The sequence below is a fragment of the Salarias fasciatus genome, chromosome 1 (assembly GCF_902148845.1).
Source record: "Salarias fasciatus chromosome 1, fSalaFa1.1, whole genome shotgun sequence".
NCBI classification, from domain to species: domain Eukaryota; kingdom Metazoa; phylum Chordata; class Actinopteri; order Blenniiformes; family Blenniidae; genus Salarias; species Salarias fasciatus.
The window spans coordinates 39,006,534-39,021,804 of NC_043745.1; the positions used below are offsets into that span (position 1 = coordinate 39,006,534).

Genomic DNA, 15,271 nt, shown 5'->3' on the forward strand with positions numbered 1-15,271 from the left:
CTAGGGCCTTCCTGGACAAAGTTAGAGATTGTCACCAGAATGAAGCAAGCTGGCATTGCATTCCAGAAAGAGACATTGAAACCCAAAGTGTTTGGATCAGCCCAAAAACACCCAAAAACACCCAAAACCCACAGCCACCTTTCATAACCCTAGCCCTAAGTGTCAGGAAACTAGGGTTAAATGACCTCTGACCCCTAGGGTTAGGAGGGTCATTATTCCAACCCCCCTCCACACAAAGCTTAAAAAATAAGTACAAGTTCCAAACGCAAAAAATTCATGGCACTGAGTGGCTGAGTGGTCTTATGCTATGGCTTTCAACCCAACTTTTGTGGGATCAAATCCCACAGGGAACATGCTTATTGTGGTGAACGTCAAAGTTTTTCTTTAGGGGTCAGAGAGATGTCATCAGAACATACCTGCTTTTTGGGGTATAGGGTTACAGTTAGGGTGTAGGGTTACCGAGTTAGGGTTACACATAGGGTTGACCATATAACCCTTAACATTCAAGTTAGACACTTGAAACTACCACCTTTACACTCGTAGGGCCCTCAGCTTTCATTTGAAGCCAGTCCCACGCCTCTAGCTCCTTCCTGAGAGGAGTTAAGGCAGATTCCAGAATGTGTCATTTGATGTCTAAATCTGGAATCCCCTTCCAGAAAATGACATCGATTTTTAAAAAGTGCAGGTAGACACTTGAAACTATAACCATTGCATTGCTGAGGCCCTAAGCTTTCATTTGATGCCAATCTCAGCCTTCTAGCTCCTTCCTGAGAGGAGTTATAGCAGATTCCAGAATCGGTCATTTGATGTCTAAATCTGGAATCCCCTTCCAGAAAATGACATCGATTTTTAAAAAGTGCAGGTAGACACTTGAAACTATAACCATTGCATTGCTGAGGCCCTAAGCTTTCATTTGATGCCAATCTCAGCCTTCTAGCTCCTTCCTGACAGGAGTTATCATTGCTTGACCGAATCTTACCGAGACCACAACAGACCTGTCAGGGACCCCCGAGGGAGACACATATCAAACTTTCATAACCCTAGCCCTCATTGTTTGGGATTGTTAGGGTTACAGTTAGGGAGTAGGGTTACCGAGTTAGGGTTACACATAGGGTTGACCATAAAACCCTTAACATTGAAGTTACACACTTGAAATTACCACCATTACACTCGGAGGGCCCTCAGCTTTCATTTGAAGCCAGTCCCACGCCTCTAGCTCCTTCCTGAGAGGAGTTAAGGCAGATTCCAGAATGTGTCATTTGATGTCTAAATCTGGAATCCCCTTCCAGAAAATGACATCGATTTTTAAAAAGTGACTTGAGACTTGACACTGCAACCATTACACTGCTGAGGTCCTAAGCTTTCATTTGATGCTAATCCCAGCCCTCTAGCTCCTTCCTGAGAGGAGTTATAGCAGATTCCAGAATGTGTCATTTGATGTCTAAATCTGGAATCCCCTTCCAGAAAATGACATCGTTTTTTAAAAAGTGACTTGAGACTTGACACTGCAACCATTATACTGCTGAGGTCCTAAGCTTTCATTTAATGCTAATCCCAGCCCTCTAGCTCCTTCCTGAGAGGAGTTATAGCAGATTCCAGAATCGGTCATTTGATGTCTAAATCTGGAATCCCCTTCCAGAAAATGACATCGATTTTTAAAAAGTGCAGGTAGACACTTGAAACTATAACCATTGCATTGCTGAGGCCCTAAGCTTTCATTTGATGCCAATCTCAGCCTTCTAGCTCCTTCCTGACAGGAGTTATCATTGCTTGACCGAATCTTACCGAGACCACAACAGACCTGTCAGGGACCCCCGAGGGAGACACATATCAAACTTTCATAACCCTAGCCCTCATTGTTTGGGATTGTTAGGGTTACAGTTAGGGAGTAGGGTTACCGAGTTAGGGTTACACATAGGGTTGACCATAAAACCCTTAACATTGAAGTTACACACTTGAAATTACCACCATTACACTCGGAGGGCCCTCAGCTTTCATTTGAAGCCAGTCCCACGCATCTAGCTCCTTCCTGAGAGGAGTTATAGCAGATTCCAGAATCGGTCATTTGATGTCTAAATCTGGAATCCCCTTCCAGAAAATGACATCGATTTTTAAGAAGTGACTTGAGACTTGACACTGCAACCATTGCACTGCTGAGGTCCTAAGCTTTCATTTGATGCTAATCCCAGCCCTTTAGCTCCTTCCTGAGAGGAGTTATAGCAGATTCCAGAATCGGTCATTTGATGTCTAAATCTGGAATCCCCTTCCAGAAAATGACATTGATTTTTAAGAAGTGACTTGAGACTTGACACTGCAACCATTGCACTGCTGAGGTCCTAAGCTTTCATTTGATGCTAATCCCAGCCCTCTAGCTCCTTCCTGAGAGGAGTTAGGGTTGAGAATTCCAGAATCGGTCATTGGATGACACATTCTGGAATCCCCTTCCAGAAAGTGTCATTGAAATTAAACGTGGAGTTAGACACTTGAAAGTACCACTGTTACACTCATAAGGCCCTCAGCTTTCATTTGAAGCCAAGCCCACACTTCTACCTCCTTCCTGAGAGGAGTTACAGAGGATTCCAGAATTGGTCATTGAATGACGAAATCTGGAATCCCCTTCCAGATTGCATCTTTGAAGCTCAAAGTGTTTGGATCAGCCCAAAAACACCCAAAACAGACAGTCACTGCCCCAAGAGACACGTGTGCGGGGTCGTTGCCAGTCCCCGAAGGGTTCCAAATTTCATGGTGGAAATTGACCGAACCGACCCTCAGGACACCCAAGGCTCATCCCCACGGATGCAACCATATACATTATCGGGTGATTCATGAGGTCAAATTTTTCTGCTAGGGTTACAGAGACGACACCACAACCCACCTGTCAGGGACCCCCGAGGGAGACACATATCAAACTTTCATAACCCTAGCCCTCATTGTTTGGGATTGTTAGGGTTACAGTTAGGGAGTAGGGTTACCGAGTTAGGGTTACACATAGGGTTGACCATAAAACCCTTAACATTGAAGTAAGACACTTGAAACTACCACCATTACACTCACAGGACCCTCAGCTTTCATTTGAAGCCAGTCCCACGCCTCTAGCTCCTTCCTGAGAGGAGTTATAGCAGATTCCAGAATCGGTCATTTGATGTCTAAATCTGGAATCCCCTTCCAGAAAATGACATTGATTTTTAAGAAGTGACTTGAGACTTGACACTGCAACCATTACACTGCTGAGGTCCTAAGCTTTCATTTGATGCTAATCCCAGCCATCTAGCTCCTTCCTGAGAGGAGTTATCATTGCTTGACCGAATCTGGAATCCCAATCTGGAATCTGGAATCTGGAATCTGGAATCTGGAATCCCAATCTGGAATCTGGAATCTGGAATCTGGAATCTGGAATCCCCTTCCAGATTGCATCTTTGAAGCTCAAAGTGTTTGGATCAGCCCAAAAACACCCAAAACAGACAGTCACCACCCCAACAGTTGTGTGTTTGGGGTTGTTGCCACTCCCCAAGGGGTCGCAAAATTCATGGTGGAAATTGACCCAACTGACCCTCAGGACACATAAGGCTCATCCCCCTGTATCCCACCATACAGTCTATGGGCTGATTCATGAGGTGAAATTTTTATGCAGGTTTACAGAGATGACATCATACCACACCTGTCAGGGACCCCCCCAGCTTTCATTTGAAGTAAATCCCACACCTCTAGCTCTTTCCTGAGCTCAGTTACAGCACCTTCCAGAATCGGTCAAGGCTTGACCAATCTGGAATCCCTATTCAAAATCTACAGTGTTGTAGTTGGACACTTGAAACCACTTCCATTGCACTGCTGAGGCCCTCAGCTTTCATTTGAAGTCATTGCCAGAGCTCTCGGTCCTTCCTGAGCGGAGTTGGAGCTCGTTTTCAGAATGTTCAGTTCCGGAAACGGAATCTTCAGTTCCGGAAACGGAATCTTCAGTTCTGGAAACGGAATCTTCAGTTCTGGAATCTTTGGTAGAAAGGTCCTAGGCACTCAGAAACGGTGGCCAAGGGAGCCCGAGTCCCCTAACAGCAGTTTAAACCAACTCCCAGCTCTCTAGCATGTTCCTACGGCTCACAGTGGTAGATTGAACCAATTGTGGAACTATATTCCAGAAAATGACAGACAAATTGCTCCCCCTAGTGGTAAAATGGTGGTACTGCAACAAAAAAAAATAGGTGCTAGAGAGTCAAAAGACACATCACCGGACTGTAAAAAATCCCCCGAATTCACCTAGACGTCCTGTTTTTGTCTAGGACCCATGGTTAGGGAAATAAATGCCACATACACTTTCCGGGTATAAAATGGCAATGCCAGATATGTTGTAGAGCTCGCCGAGGCGATTCCAACGGTCCTACTCCCGGCGCTCAGAGACCCTCAGAACAAGACCTGGAATCCCCTAATTAGGGTTAGGCATTTATTTTTGATGGTTAGGGTGAGGGTAAGGGACTAGGAAATGCATTATGTCAATGAGTGTCCTCACAACGATAGAAGTACAAACATGTGTGTGTGTGTGTGTGTGTGTGTGTGTGTGTGTGTGTGTGTGTGTGTGTGCGCCTCACCTGTACTCGGCCCCCCAGCCCTTGACGAAGCTCATGCGGATGGTGCACATCCGGGTCAGCTGGTAAACGGCCTCGAAGCCCTGGTTGACCGACTGAGCCAGCAGGGCGGCGAACTCCTGGTTGTTGAAGATCTTCAGGTTACAGCCTGCGGGGAACGCGACAGGCGGAACCGTCGGTCAGCGGGTCCAGCCCCGGCGCCCGGCGCCGCCCCTTCCCCCGCTCACCTGGCGGGATCTTGCAGACGGTGGCCGGGTGCCAGCCGTACCGCTGGTTGCAGTTGGGACTCTGGACGAAGATGGCGCTGTCGCTGAGGCACTCGGCGAACACCTCCCCGCCGATGTAGTACAGCCGCACGCCCCGGCCTGGGGACGGACGCCCGAGGACAGGAAGTCAGGGGGACGGAGGAGCAGAGGCTGCACCCATCGTGCACCCTGGTTCCTGGAGGCCACGCCCCCTCCTCAGACCAGACCCTGACTCAGCGGCCAGAGGAGGCTGATCTCTGACCGGAGCCGCCCGTGGTCACAGCGAGGCGGCAGGGGTGTGTGTGTGTGTGCGCCGTACCGATGTGTCTCCTGGTCAGCTCCACGGCGGCGTTGCGGTTGACGTTGGACAGCAGGCCCAGGCAGAAGCGCTCGGAGTTGGACGGGTCGGTGAAGCCGTCCACGGTGAGGGACGGCTGCGAGGCGTGGAACGTCTCGCCCACCCGCTGGTTCAGCTCGTAGTAGGAGATGGAGCACCAGAACGCCGGCTCGCAGTACGTCACCGGCTGCAGGTCTGGGGGGAACAGGGAGGCCGGTGGGAGGAGCGTCCAGAACCGACGGCTCCACGCAGAACCGACCCGCAAACATCCCACTGAGCCACCGTAACGTCCCGCCCGCCATCGGGGAGGCGGAGCTTCAAGCCCTGAGATGAAGCCTCATGAACCTGTCTTCACCTCCTGAAGCCACTGATGTCCTTCCCTCTGCTTTAAACCAGCAGCGCCCTCTAGTGGCACCACTCAGCAAACACAGCGGTTCGTGAAGCCTCACGAACCGCTGTGTTTATTCCCTCCGCCAAGGAGGTTATGTCATCACGTCGGTTTGTTGGTTGGTTTGATTGTTAGCAACATTACAGAAAAAGTAATGGACGGATTGCAATGAAACTGTGGAAAGGCGGGTCTTGGTCTAACTTAGAATCCATTAAATTTTGGTGATGATCCGGATCACTGTCTGGATCCAGGAATTTTTTAAAGGATTCTTTATCATTGAGAGACAGGGCAGCCTTTGACATAGTTGGGCAGGCCCGCCGACACAGGCTCCGCACGCCGCACGAAGAACGCCGCAGCGCTCCGCTCCGATCACACCCCCGATCACAATGTTGTTAATTATATATGGTGTTCTTGTTGTGGTTGGTGACTGATTTGACCTGTGGCGGAGGTCTGCGCTCTCTGACGGCCAAATTCTAGTTTTCTGAGGTCATGGGATCAGGGGTGTTCAACCTGTGGCTCTGGGGCCACATGTGGCTCTTCAGTCCCCTGTAGCAGGGCTCCATGAAGCCTTCGCCACATGATACACACATAAACATTTAACTGGTTTTTAAGTTATTATATGATTTCTCTCAGTTCAAAAGGGATTCAAAAAGCAAAAACCACAAGAAATGGAGTGAAAATGTTAGAACAGCTTAAAAAACCTGAAACGTCTCCAATTTCTAACATAAGAAAATCAAATATGGCAGAAAAAAAGCACAAAAAACTGATTAAAAAGAGGTAAAATGGCTAAAACAGCTAAAATTTCAAAACTTAACAAAAAGCTCAAAAACAGGAACAAAACAAAAAGCTTCCTGACTTTAAGGTTTGCAGCTGCACTTTATTCTTCTCAAAAGACAAAACTGTAAACTATCATTGAATGAAAAGAAAAGTGCTTGAAATAATTAATTCCGGTCTTTATTTACTTTTACAAAATAAATTGAAGTGAAAATCTAGTTTTGAGTGAAACGAAATGGTGATTTTGTTTTGAGCTCCAGCCTGAAGCTTGTCATCTGGAACCGCTGAGATCAGAACAGTGTTCTTTCACTCGGCCCTCGGCTCCTCCGGCCTTCGCTCCTCACCAGCAGTTTCCCGACTCGCTGGTTTTAGGTCATTTTGTGAAATAATCTGTGGCACTGTAAAAATAATAACAATGACCGGAGACTGGAGAGAGCAGAGACCCGAGAGAGCGGAGAGACCGGAGACAGCGGAGACCCATGAGACCCAAGAGAGCGGAGACTGGAGAGAGCAAGGACCGGAGGCTGGAGAGAGCAGAGACCGGAGAGAGAGACCAGAGAGACCGGAGACTGGAGAGAGAAGAGACTCTAGACGGGAGATAGCATGAACCGGAGGGACTGGAGAGATCAGAGACCGGAGAGACCGGACAGTCTGTCCTCAGAGGAGGATCACACACACACACACACACACACACACACACACACACACACACACACACACACACACACACACACACATACTGGATCATCTGGTGGGAATCGTGTGTTTGATTTGAGGAAAGCAGGTGATGAAAGAAGCCTTTGTCTTCTCACCATGAGAGCTACGTCAATAACAACATCCTACGGACAGAAGTGTGTGTGTGTGTGTGCGTGTGTGTGTGTGTGTGTGTGTGTGTGTGGGCGAAGGCAGGTGAATAAAAAGCTCACAGTTGAACACCAGCGTTGTGTTTCCATGGCTTCCTGCAGCATTGTCTCCACTTACATTGTTTTCCTGCAGACCCGAACCGGAAAATCATAAAAACATCCGACGTTTAACTGAACCCGACTTCAGAGCAGCTTCATCCTAAAACACACCAACTCTTCTGATGGAGACTCAAACTTCACGGAATAACGTGATTTTGATTTTTATTTCCTCCTGTAGTTAATATAAACTTCTATTTTTGTAACTATGACAAATCCCAACAACAGAAAAAAGACCCGCAGAACTCAATTTGTTTGTTACCGAACATTCTGAAATCTTTGTCCCAAGCACGTTCTCGTCCTGACAGGGGAGCCGGACCGGGTCTTACCCAGGTTGCTGTGCGCGGGGGACACGGGGTTGGGGGACAGGCTGGGGGAGCCGGTGTCCATGCTGTGGCTCATCTGGTGGTCGCTGGTCTCTCCATCCTCACTGAGGTAACCCGGCGGTGGCGTTTCTACGGAAACCGCAGGTTATCGCCCGTCCATCGCGCCCGGCCGGGCGGTCACCCGGCACCCGGTTCCCGCTACCTGGGATGTAGTTGCTCTGAGGCTCGATGCCGGCGGGGAAGTTGGTGTTCTCGGGGATGGAATGGCTGTAGTCGTCCAGAGGAGGGAACTCGGTGGGGATCTCTGTGTGTCTGGGCACCAGCACCGGGGGGAGCACTGGGGGGGGGGGGGGGGGGGGGGGGGGGGCAGGAAAACATCAACACACACATGGAAGCTTCTGCAGTCACTGCTAATGATGCTAACGCTAAACTGCTAACAACAAGCTATCAGTCTCCAGCGGCCCCAAGCCAGAGCAGAAATGTGTGAAATAAGTTGAAAGATTAAAAATCTACCTTTTCTAGACACTGTATTGGCCTGAATATACGATGATATTTTTTTTTTCAGAAATTGTATTCTCAAACATGGGGTCGTGCTATAATCGAGGACGAGACTGTCGTTACACATCCCTGCCGCTAGAGGGAGCCAAAGTACCGGTGACCAGGAAGTGAATGGAGCGTCACTGTGATCTGATGAAAAATGGAGGCAAACAACAAACAACAGAGGCTACTTAATTGTTGCTTATTCACTGAGTCACAGAGAATATAGTTTTTTATTTAATGCTGCAGTAATATTTCTTGATCTTAAATCACATGAAATGTTTTCTCTGTTGTGAGTTTACAATAATTGTTCAATAAAAAGTTGTTTATGAGTAACCTTATTGTCTTCAACATATTTTTATTTTCACAAAATGATATTTGTAAAATAGGGTCGTCTTAGAGTCGTTACATTCGGGCCAATACAGTATTCTGGGTTAGTTCGCTATTACTTCGAATGAACCTTTGTAAAAAAAAAAAAAAAAAAAAAAAAGACTTAAATACTACTGGTAGGATTAACTGAGCTATATTCTGTGTTTTCTCCGGGGGCGGACCGGAGGGGTTCCCTACCGGGGGTCTCCACTCGCTGGTAGTGGTACGGGTTGACCGCACACCTCATCCTTCTTGGTGTGGAAGGCGAACTCGCACAGGTCGAGCGCTCGCAGCTCGTGGTGCGACTGCAGGTCGGGCCAGCGCCACAGGCGGCAGTAGATGACGTGAGGGAGGCCCTTCCTGTGGGACACCTGCAGCCGGCCGTCCAGGGACCTGGGACAGGAAGTGAGTCAGTCAATACACCTGGGACAGGAAGTGAGTCAGTCAATACACCTGGGACAGGAAGTGAGTCAGTCAATACACCTGGGACAGGAAGTGAGTCAGTCATTCTCACATCCAAACGATAACCCACTGCCTTTTATTTTGACAATCTGAACTTTGGAAACGTGTCAGTTTCCAAGTAGAAACATTGAAAACGGTGTAGTCAGCATGCCGGCCTGCGAGTTGGTGGCGTTGGTTGTTTTTGCATTAAACTCACACACACACACACACACACACACACACACGCGCACACGAGGCTCCAGCTGCCGCTCTAATAATAACTGGGATTAGGGTTCGAGCAGCGGCGGTTCATTGTGTTGTGTAACATCTGGCCTCATCTGCCACTGCTGGGGGCGGGACGCCGATGGAGCCCCCCCCCCCCTCCGCCCCCCCCCCCCCCCCCCCCCCCCCCCCCCCCCCCCCCCACCACACACACACACACACACACACACACCTCCCGTGCACACTGACATAATGAGGCTGGTTCCTGTAATCTTCGAGTACAATTACCCATGAAAAAAAAACACTCATCATCTTATGCAAGCGGCAGTGGCAATGCCTCCATCTGCCCCCCCCCCCACCCCACCCCCACCCCCACTCCCCCCCAGCCAGGGTCACCGGCTCAGACTAAAGCCCTCACAGGGGCAAACATCCACCTCCAGGGGAAAACAGGTCGGCCGCTGTCCGTCCGTCGAAGCAGAGAAGTTTTGCATTCACACAATGATCTGAAAACGATCTCCAGCGCCAGAAACACAGAGAGTCTGATTAAAAGTTCTAAAACTGAAGTTTTAAAAGTACAATAAATAAAAAAAAATCTATAAATCAGTTAAAATGCTTCAGCTGTTCTTGAAGAAACTTTCCCTTCAAACAATCTGTCGTCTTCATCAATGAATGGCTGTGTTCGAAACCGCATACTTACCTACTACTCATACTAACTTATTGAGTATGCAGTGTGTTTACACTGGCAGTATGCGATTTTGAGTATGCGAGAAGTTCCCGGATGCATACTGCATTCGCCAGAAATGTTGAGTATACATCGTGTGTTCACTACTCATACTGAAATTGCCCAAGATGCAACGCGACGGACATTTGAATAAACTTTATTCAGTTCACAATGACAGTTTCTTCATGATGTACATCTAGCAAGCTGAGTATGGTTCTAGATTTAATCTTCCCTCCATTGTTTGTGCTCGTAGGTATGACATATTACGAGATTTCTGATTAGATTGACAATGATTAAAAATAGTAAAAAAAAAAAAAAAAAAAAAAAAAAAAACCCCTTACATCTGAGAACAAGTCCATGCTGAAAGCGACCATGATGTACCGAAGACGGCGAGCCGATCTTTGTTGAAGAGCCGAAAAAACTGTCCGTCGGTAAAGCATCATAATTGGCATAAGTGGTCCGTTAACGGGACACCGGTCCAAACGGCGATGTTAAGCGAGATATATTGCTGAAAGGTTGCCTTCTTCTTTTCAAAGTAAAAGCACAGATTTATCACTGAGGTTTTTTTGCACGAGAAAGGGAAAGGGGTGGTTTATTTTGGTGAAAATAACCGGAAGTGCGTTGCTCACTGCGGCTGGCTTGAATTTCGCCGAATTCGTCCGAACAAAATCATAAACGGCTGATATTCTGACAAATAAACGACACACTCGGGCTCTAAACGACCACTTTGTCGCCTAATTTTAAAAAAAAATCTCGATGAAGTTATACATTTGACGAGTTTAGAGCTAAAGTGAAATCAGCTTTAGCAGATCGATTTCTGCTCATGGAGGAAGTGCAATGCATTGTGGGTTATTATGTAGTATGCTGTAGTGTAAACGCTTCGCATACTGTTTGATGGACTGAGTAAGCAGGATGCAGGATGGATAGTATGAGTATGTAAGGATGTAGTAGACAGTATGCGGTTTCGAACACAGCCAATGTCCTGGAACAAGTCTGGTGGGCGGGGCTAGAGCGTCACACTTCCTGGTTCCAGAGCCAATCAGACGTGAGTTCCTGCGGTTGCCAAACAAGCGGTGCAGCAATCCGTGTTTTATGGCCGCGCTGGCGGCCGTGCACGAGACGCATGACGCACGTGAGACACCGGCCACGTGCGCGCGCCCGACGCACTCGAACCATCTACACTCACCTAAGGTCTCTCAAACTCACCGCTTCCAAAATAATCCATCAAAATCAGTGTTTTGAAATCAAATTTATTTACTTATTTCAAAGTAAAAGTATCTCACTTTCAGGAAAACAATCCACCAATAGAACAAGAGAACATTGTTTGGATTTCAGAGAACTTCTCTTAAATCAAGTCTTTCTATCTTGCTGAATTGTAATTTTTAAGTGAATTTCTCTTAAATCAAGTGAAATGAGACATTTTCATCCAAAACAACTTTCAAAACTTGCTCAGATTTGAACGTTTTGCAGTGTTTGGCTGAAATGAAGACCCACGTGTCGAAGTTATGAGCAGCTGACGGTTCCACCGTTCTCTGTTCCTCTTTCTCCAGCTTTCCGGCGTTCAGCTGATGTTCTCCTGATCTGATCTGCAGCTGGAATCATTAAACCGTCCTGAAAGTTTTCAGGAAGACGAACGCGAAACGCAGATGGGAAAGGAGGCTCCGGTTCTTCGAAGAGGAACCGTGACCACGCGCAGAACGTCTCCAGAACCGAATGAGTCACGCTCCACAGCGGGACGGGAGAAGTGAAAGACGTGGCGTGACGGCCGGGCGGAGAACGCGTGGCAGGAGACGGACGTCCAACGGGCTGCAGAACCGCCTCACAGGTTCTCCGTCAGAACGAGAGGAACCGAGAGTCACTCTGACGAGAGCAGCTGCCGAACTGCACATGTGGAACAGGTCAAGGTCTGAGAACCCGGAGGTGGAGTGAATGTTCTAGATCAGGGTGTAGTTATTGTTCTAGATCAGGGGTCGGCAACCCTTGGCACACATGCCACGAGTGGCACGCCTGGCATTAACACTGGGCACGTTTACATGCGCCCCATACAATGGCTTACAGGGCAGAGCGCATTGTAAACCCCCGAGTGGATCCGCTTCACTCGGGGAGGATTGTATTTCGGAGCCGATTGTAGGAGGTGGTCTACACCGAGCGACAATCCGCTCCGTGTCTCATATAAACGCCGCCTGACAGCAGAGCGGATTAAACGGGGGATTATTTGTTCCGCGCATGCGTCCCCTTGTACATAGTGACGCGATGACGTGTGCAGTGAACGGGAAGCAGGACAGTCAAAAACAAGCAGAAGAACAATGACGGTGGTTGAAAAACACTTTTTTAATAAAAACCGCGAGAGAAAAAACACTGGAGAGGAGAGATGGAAGCAAATCGCACAACAGCGAGTTGTTGAAAGAGTTCAATAGCAGAATATGAGCGGTCGGCCGGCCGGTGTTATGGATTAACTGGTTCCCGTGTTAACGAGCGACAGCGGAATTCTGTGTAGACAGATGCTGATAACAGCAGTTATTAAAGCAAGACTCACAAAAGACTTTAAACGTATACACTCACTGTAACTGTAGATAACCGACGTTCACTAGAACGACTACAAGTATCAGTCATCTATTGGTCACAAGTTAACACAAGCACCAGTTAATTCGAAACATCTGCATGCGGAGCACAAAGCACAAAGTTTATGAGAGCACTCTTGGAGTTCATAAAAGAAAACATATCTTTAAAGATATGATTGTATGTGCTTTATCTGAATGGAATAAATTTCCAGGTATGTTGGAAATCTTTTTGTATTTTGTGTTAACTTGCGTTTTAGTTGACAATGGCACACACACCGATGAGAACATTTTGAACTGGCACTCCATGACAAAAAGGTTGCCGACCCCTGGTCTAGATGATAGTGCAGTTATTGTTCTATATCAGGGTGTAATTATTGTTCTAGATGATGATGGAGTTATTGTTCTAGATCAGTTTGTCGTGAATGTTGTAGATCAAGGAGTAGTTATTGTTCTAGATCAGGGTGGAGTTATTGTTAATCACATGTTAACATAACAGGAAGTGACAAACTGCAAAAGTTGTTGTAAAAAAAATGGCAGAAACACTCAACGCTCAACAGAAAATCAATGGAAGTGTGTGTGTGTGTGTGTGTGTGTGTGTGTGTGTGTGTGTGTGTGTGTGTGTGTGTGTGTTTGGGTTCCGGGTCACTGAGCAGTCGTTCTGACACAGTTTCTCTGGTGGAAGAGGAAATCCATCCTGATCTCTCCTCGCTGCCGATCACCTGATCACCGTCTCCATGGCGACCGGCTCAGAACCGGTCCATCTTAAAGACAGTCGGTGGAAACAACCGTAAGAGTCAGGAAGTGCATGGCAGCTGACGACCAATCAGACGCCAGCAGCAGCAGGGACCAGGATGGAGGTCAGGGTGAGACGTGAAGAGGAGTCGTCCTCCAAACATTCCAACAACCGTCCCAGTCCATCCATCCATCCATCCATCCATCATCCATCCATCCATCCATCCATAATCTATCATCCATCCATCCATCCATCCATCCATCCATCCATCCATCCATCAACCAGCCATCCATCCATAATCTATCATCCATCCATCCATCCATCCATCCATCAATCTACCATTCATCCATCCATCCATCCATAATCTATCATCCATCCAGCCATCATCCATCCATCCATCCATCCATCCATCCATCAACCAGCCATCCATCCATAATCTATCATCCATCCATCCATCCATCCATCCATCCATCCATCCATCCATCCATCAACCAGCCATCCATCCATAATCTATCATCCATCCATCCATCAATCTACCATCCATCCATCCATCCATCCATAATCTATCATCCATCCAGCCATCATCCATCCATCCAGCCATCATCCATCCATCCACCCATCCATCTATCTATTATCCATCCATCATCCATCCAACCATCTATCTATCTATCATCCATCCATCTATCTTCCATCTATTCGTCATCCATCATTCATCAATCATCCATCTATGTAGAATCTATCCATCTATCATCCATCCACCCATCCATCCATCCAGTCATCCATCATCTATCATCTATCCATCTAGCATCCATCTAGCCATCATCCATTCTTCCATCCACTCATGGAATTTAAAGCTAATATACTGTATTCCTCATTGATTATCTATATTCTACTAATAATGATATCTATGACCCAGATGTTGACAGAAGACTTTGTTCTTCATTCCTGGTTGAATCAGTGACGTCGTCGATTCAGGCAAGTTTAGAAAAACCATTGAGCGCAATGAACTTTGACCTTATCTAACCTAACCTAACCTAACCTATCTAACCTAACCTAACTAACTAACCTAACCTAACCTAACTAACCTATCTAACCTAACCTAACCTAACCTAACCTAACCTAACCTAACCTAACCTAACCTAACTAACCTAACCTAACCTAACCTAACTAACTAACCTAACCTAACCTAACCTAACCTAACCTAACCTATCTAACCTAACCTAGCCTAACTAACTAACCTAACTAACCTAACGTAACTGTGAAGACATAAAGAGATGATAAGGTAACTTAAAAAGTTTTTATTATTACAAGTCAGAGTGGGTTCAAAACCTTCAAAACCACCTGATGGACACACACACACACACACACACACACACACACACACACACACACACACACACACACACACACACACACACACACACAGTGCTGAGGTGAGTGATTGTGCAGATTACTGTAGATTTGTGTGTTTTGGGCTGACTCACTGAGCACACTCAGACGGCAGATTGAGCTACGCTAAGCTGGGGGGGGCGGGGTGGGGGCAAAACAAACAGTGTAGGGCATGTCCCACTGCGCTCAGACACACACACACACACACACACACACACTGTGTTTTCAGGCTGCTAAAACCTACACACACACACCCTGATAGACCAGATAAACTATTAGCGAGCAAACTGTTCTCTTTGAAACCTCACCTAACATCCAGAGTATAGAGCATCTTCCTCCTCTAACATCCAGATTATAGACTTCAGTCTTGCTGACTGATGTAACTTCATGAAAGAATCACTGATTAAACTGACCCTCACGGCGCTGACAGCTCCATTGATGCTAACACTCATAAAATATATGAACATTATTAAAAAACTGGAGCCAAATAAAGGAAATAGGAAGTAACCTACAGATACTTATCAAGTACGAATTTCTAACTTTACAAACAAATTTTACAAACTTTTTTTTTTAAAGATATTTATATTCCAGCTTCTCGTTTTATCAAAACACCCGTTCTCACAACAACAAATTAGACAGGCTGTTGGTGCCGCTGCCATGGAAACAGTCATCACTTTCAAAGTGTTGCTGTG

At 46.9% G+C, this 15,271-nt stretch overlaps 1 protein-coding gene across 1 annotated transcript in view; it reads right to left on the reverse strand.

Annotated features, from left to right (window-relative positions):
- Positions 1-15,271, reverse strand: part of smad3a (SMAD family member 3a) — a 37,084-nt gene that overhangs the window by 8,852 nt on the left and 12,961 nt on the right. The window contains 7 exon segments of the mRNA XM_030111025.1: positions 4,581-4,725; positions 4,805-4,942; positions 5,142-5,354; positions 7,610-7,735; positions 7,809-7,943; positions 8,711-8,747; positions 8,749-8,905. Coding sequence (XP_029966885.1) covers positions 4,581-4,725; positions 4,805-4,942; positions 5,142-5,354; positions 7,610-7,735; positions 7,809-7,943; positions 8,711-8,747; positions 8,749-8,905 — 951 coding nt within the window.